The 5,744-nt window shown below is 38.0% G+C and overlaps 1 protein-coding gene across 1 annotated transcript; it reads left to right on the forward strand.

The window, feature by feature from the left end:
• Nucleotides 1-674: 674 nt before the first annotated feature.
• On the forward strand, nt 675-2,935 carry LOC120348480 (uncharacterized). The gene is made up of 2 exons (XM_039418603.2): nt 675-882; nt 1,399-2,935. The coding sequence occupies exons 1-2, from the start codon at nt 675-677 to the stop codon at nt 2,073-2,075; spliced, it is 885 nt and encodes a 294-aa protein (XP_039274537.2). The 3' UTR covers nt 2,076-2,935.
• Nucleotides 2,936-5,744: the final 2,809 nt, after the last annotated feature.

A 5,744-nucleotide genomic window follows, 5' to 3' on the forward strand; every position in this document is an offset into this window, starting at 1 on the left:
AATATTTCCTGACGTCATTCTAATGTCACTTGGGTATCAGAGCACCTTTAATAAAGTAATTTAGATTTCCCAGAATGTTATTGATGAGTTATTATGAATACTTGATTGCTCTTGCAAATTTCAACTACGCCTCTTGCGCAGTGTCTAGTTCAAAAATTAAATGTAGTATGTTTTTGTGAAGTTGACTGTAGTCGTCATATACATGTATAGACAACCTTGCTGGTCAACAGCAGTTAAATGTCATAAATCCAATACGAATCATCCAGTGAATTCACCAAGCGGGTTCATTACACAGATATATAAATGACCATATTTGACCATTGGAATGTCACCATTCGAATAATTGAAAAATACCCATTGGAAATTTGAATAGTGGAAACGAATATATAGCGGAGCAAAACATTATGAAAAAATATGGCCAATAAAAATGGATAACGTGCATTAATTTGTCATGCCATTGTCGCTTGTGAGCATTATAGCCTACATGCTTTTTTGACACTGTCGTGAAATGCGTTGTAATTTTGAGTATGTCGTCTTTTCTTTTACTTTGGAAATCGAAACACAATAGTAATCTCACGACTAATCCAAACGAATGACATCCCACAACACGATAAAGCCTCCACCAGTTGAAGATTGTGTCAGGCAAGTACGTATCTGCCAACGCTGAAATTCTGATGAGCTGCCGAAAAAAGACTCCTCCATTCATAAATGAAGGTATTTCTACCAGTAGTTTGGTTCGAGTCGAAGAAACCAAACTTCTAGGACGTTCACAAGAAGTAAAACCAAAGTGCCTCTTGACTGAATTTGATGTGTCTATTTTCAGCGGCATTTGCAAAAGCATAAAGGGCAAGAGTTATAAATATGAAAGAAAGTTGGATACACGTAAGTTTGTAATTATATACAGGGTGACCCCCCAAAAATCATAACCCAGGTCACTTGGAACACATTCTGGAGTGATCAAAGCGTCCTAGATTACTGAAACATCTGAGTACAATCACCCACCAACAAAGGTTCAAGTGTTAAATAAATTTTCTTCCTGTTCGTAGAAGTAATTAAGAAATTTATAGGTTCTGTTTTACGGGAGTCAAATATTACTATACTAACCCCTTTTGCAAGATGAAACTCAGCCACTGCGGCTCGAATATGTGCAACAGCCATGCTTGCGGTTGGTTTTCCGAGCATTAACAACAGTGATTAATCTATAATAACGCTTCTTACGAACAGTTTTCGTTACGGGTAATTTTAACTTATATTTGGTAATGAGTAATTATTACGCAGTTTAAAGAATAAAATAAATGTGAACCTATTTGATTAGACGGTTTTGTCAAAAGTTTATTTTCGCATATGGTGGCCTGGAATTCCTTTTGTGTTTAATTTATAATGAAATTAAATATATAGATACATGGAAACCATTGGCAGATTCTTTATGCAAATCGACAAAGCTAAAACGCAAGCTTTCAGATGAAAAAGATATCTGCAATGAAGAACAGGATAGTTGCAAAGATATCATTGTTCCGAAGAAGTTAGACATAAGAAAAAAATGGATTAAATTTACAAAATATGAAACGCCTTGGTCGGGTTTAGAATGCTCATATTCTAACGAACTCCCCGTCACCAGAAAAAGATGTTGTTTACTGGAGTCTATGTTTGGAACAGAAGTATCTATTTTAGGGCAGCAAGATCATATGATGTGGAACGTACGCAGCTTGGACGACCACGAATCTGTAGAGGTTTCATATGGCGGTGGAAAGCATACCACTGTAATGTGGAAGATCTATGACCGCTATGTATTTGCTTTCAAAACGCCAGGATCGAAATTATATTACGTAAGCGCTTATCACGCAGGTCCTGGCGAACTATTTATAAGAACGAATGAAACGCATCCGCTTTCTGTTAGTCATAATAATATGGCAACCGATCTTAGATTTTTCCGGTATGAATATGATCGTAAAATAAACGGATACGTATTGAAGCCAGAGTTTAACACAGATCTGTTCGTTATTGCGAAACAAAGAATCGTGACGTTAGCACAAGTATCGAGCACGGAAGACCCAAGATGGATACTGCAGCTTTAAAAACAAAACTATATATATGCAAATGGCCAGTTTTTTATTTTAATTGTATAATTGAAGTCATGGAAAAAATCACGCAATGGGATCATGAAGTACCTACTTGCTCAAATGAAAACTCAAATGACTTTATAAACGATGAGTTTGACGAGCATTATTGAAACTGTATTACTGAAAGCATGCGGACTATGTATTGTAGTCGAATCCGCCATAAAACACACCATGCATTCTTTAAATCAGGGTTGTGCAACCTTTAATACAAGAAGGCCAGATTCAAGTAACTGGGTGAAACCGCGGACCGCACCTTTTTAACATAGGCTTTCTAGTAGTTGCACGCATATAATTTTGGGTATTGATCTTATGACATGTGCTGTTCACTTCGCACAAGCTAGATGTTCGGGCATTGTAACGTCATGGGCATAAATCGGACTCAGACATTGGCTTCGCAGCGCAGGGAAATTGGGCTTACTCACAAATACCAGATTTTACTAAAGTAAAAACTTGTCTCGCGGGCCGCACACCATTCAAATTTGACACTTCTCCGTGGGCCGCACATTTTTCCTTGCGGGCGCATTTGACCCACGGGCCGCAGGTTGCACACTCCTGCCTTAATTATTACATTTTATGGCCTATTTGTGTTGCACATCTTTATAATATATATATATATATATATCGTATGCTTTATTGACTGGAACCGTTCAATGATATTCTTTGAATTTCAAGGGGTGGTGTCAAACTTCATTAAAACTATTTATTTAAACTAATTTATATTACTTATATTATATAACAGCCATATTCAGACCCTGACACGCGAGGTCGCACATACCTTTACGTGTCAGCTTTTGTTTTGCATCAAGCATGTTTTTGTTGGCACAATCTTATATAAATATATATCATCGAAGTATATTTTGAAATGTTTATTACGTGATGGAAAAAAATTCGAACTTTATTTCAATATAGGTGTGAAGTCTTCGTGTGTGAAGTCATCTTTTCACTTTTGAAATGGACTCTGGTACATTATTATTTTGTTGTAATGTCAGTCGGGTACAGACTCTCGAGGGGGTGCGTTCCGGATACTATATTTTCTTAGGACTAAGGTGCAGATATTTATTTACGAGCAGATAATGGTGTTCCATTACATTTGAAACCGTAATTTGAACCCACGACAATTGCACCTGCATACTATTGGACCTATGGATTTTTTTTATGGATTCAGAACTCATACTAACCCTACCCATGGATTTTAGCACCCTCATATAGATTGAACCCGCGAATATATGGGCGCAAATGTATGGGTTCAAATGTACGGTCACCGATAATGAGCAATAGGAAAATAATTTCTGAGTAAAAATTGTACCTAAATATTGCCGGAATAAAAGGAATTTGGACCACCTGAAGTATGCGCACTAAGATGGCGCAAAACCTGAACTCAGGTTGTGAACCAGGTTAGGGTTCAGGTTATGCAACATCTTGGTGCGCATACTCCAGGAGTACCGGGAATTTGTTGGTAAAAATGGTAAAACCCCGTTGAGTGTTGAGTGGTATTAGACCATCAGACACCGTGCAGAATAATAATTACAATACACATAGGGTGGAAAATCACGAGAGTTGCCAAAATTTTAAAATGGGGTTTAAAATATGAGACATTGAAAATGGGCGATCTTGCCTTGAGATTGTGGTAATATTACGTTAATTACTTTAGATCAGTTTGTTTACATGATTACTTTTTCTGCACCTATAATTACTGCACCTATATATAAATTTAGTCTGGTACTGTTCGCTGGTCACTTACGTTTTGTCTGTGTTAGAGTAAGGAGCTAATAAACTCTGTGTTAAGTTAATGTTCATCTGTATTCTTGGGAATCAGTACATGGCGTTGTCGACTTGGTAAAATGGATTTATCTAAACTGGATTATGTTGTTAGACTAACAGAAATAAATATTGCTGCTCTTCAAGTTGATGAGCTTATACAAGCCCTGGAAACTTCGTATATATTTTAGCACAAAAGGTATGTTGGCATTCACACTGAAAGCAGAGGTTGACAATAGAACAGAACATGAAGTCAGACCTGGTACGGTAGAAGTTCCACATGCGTTCGCCGAAATGCTTGCACAAGCCATTGCCAAAACACAAGCTACTGCAACCCCCTAATATGACACAGACTATGAATGAGCAGACTAGAAGCACAGCAATCCGATTCAAGGGGCCCAGATGCATTACATGAGGACGTTTTGGGCATGGATGTAGCAGTATCGCTTGTCCCAGCGGGAACAGAAGATGCTTATAGTGTGGTACGATGGGCCATTTCGCAATAATGTGTTCAAACAGAAGCCAAAATGATAGTGGAGTTTCTGTACCGGTGGATAAAAAGATCGATTCAATGGGTACTGAATTTATTTGCAACAATAAAGAAGTTAGTGGTGGAGTGCAGTCCACACTCGTGGGCGTGAAAGGTCTTGAATTTGACCTGCAAATTGTTCCCGATACCGGTGCCGCAGCTACAGTAGAAGAAGAAGCAAGGTGGAAAGCAATTTATACGAATAATTTGTTGAAGCCACCAACACCAATGTGTCACTGGCGTGGCACTCCTGTGTGAAGGTTGTAAAGAGTTTCAGTTGTCAGTTGGAACGGCAGAACATCCAAACAACTAGTCTACTTCTGCCGACAGCTTGGACAGTCAGCATATCGATCAAATGATGCGTGGATAAATTTGCATTTGGTCGATTGAGAATTTCCATTTAATACTCTAAAATATGACTCAATGGCAGGTGTGAATACACAGATTACAGGAGGCGAAACCAAAATTCCGACGATGAGCAAATACGCTGATATATTTGACCGTGGTAAAGAGGTTGAAAATGCACTGAGAAGAGGGGAAAAAGCCAACCTGAAAGTCGAAGCTGAATAAAGAACAAAAAGGAACGTTTGCAAACTTTGAACATTGGAAATAATGTACGGATCCGAAAGCCTAAATCCGGTATATGGCAAAATAATGCCAAGGTACTGGACAAGGGGGAAATTTCGAAACTATTTACTTGAATTCGAAAACGGGAGAAAAACCTGGAGAAATCGCAGATTTCTAAAATTGTTTCAGGTTTCTCATTTTATAATACTCAACATTATCGTCATCTTTTGCCAATCGTTTTTCAAAATGTTTATTTTGTGAAGGGGGAAGGGGAAGTAGTAAAAGACATTTTGTGGAAGGGGGATGGTGGTAATATTACGTTAATTACTTTAGATCAGTTTGTTTACAATTCTACATCAATGATTACTTTATCCACATCTATAATTACTGCACCTATTTAGTCTGGTACTGGTCACTTATGTTTTGTCTGTGTTGGAGTAAGGAGCTCTGTGTTAGGTTAATCTTGTATTCTTGGGGAATCGGCACAGAAATATATGTGAAGAGCTCCAATCGGGCTTTAAGCTTGTGGTATACGGCGATGTAGCCTACTCTCAAATCGTGCGCTAAAAGTCTTGCTAGTCTTTCGTTACACTGATACTGAGCATCAGTTTCGATTCCGAAGGAAATCCTGCAGTTTAACGAATCTCAAATTTTGAAAACTCCAACGTATGTTAGACGTACAATTAATTTGCCTTTTAAAATGGTTTCCCATCTTGATAAGAACCTTGCCTTTCGATGGGAATTGCGTGATTCGGAAGCATATTCCCTTT

The sequence above is a fragment of the Styela clava genome, chromosome 1, assembly GCF_964204865.1.
Source record: "Styela clava chromosome 1, kaStyClav1.hap1.2, whole genome shotgun sequence".
Taxonomy (NCBI): domain Eukaryota; kingdom Metazoa; phylum Chordata; class Ascidiacea; order Stolidobranchia; family Styelidae; genus Styela; species Styela clava.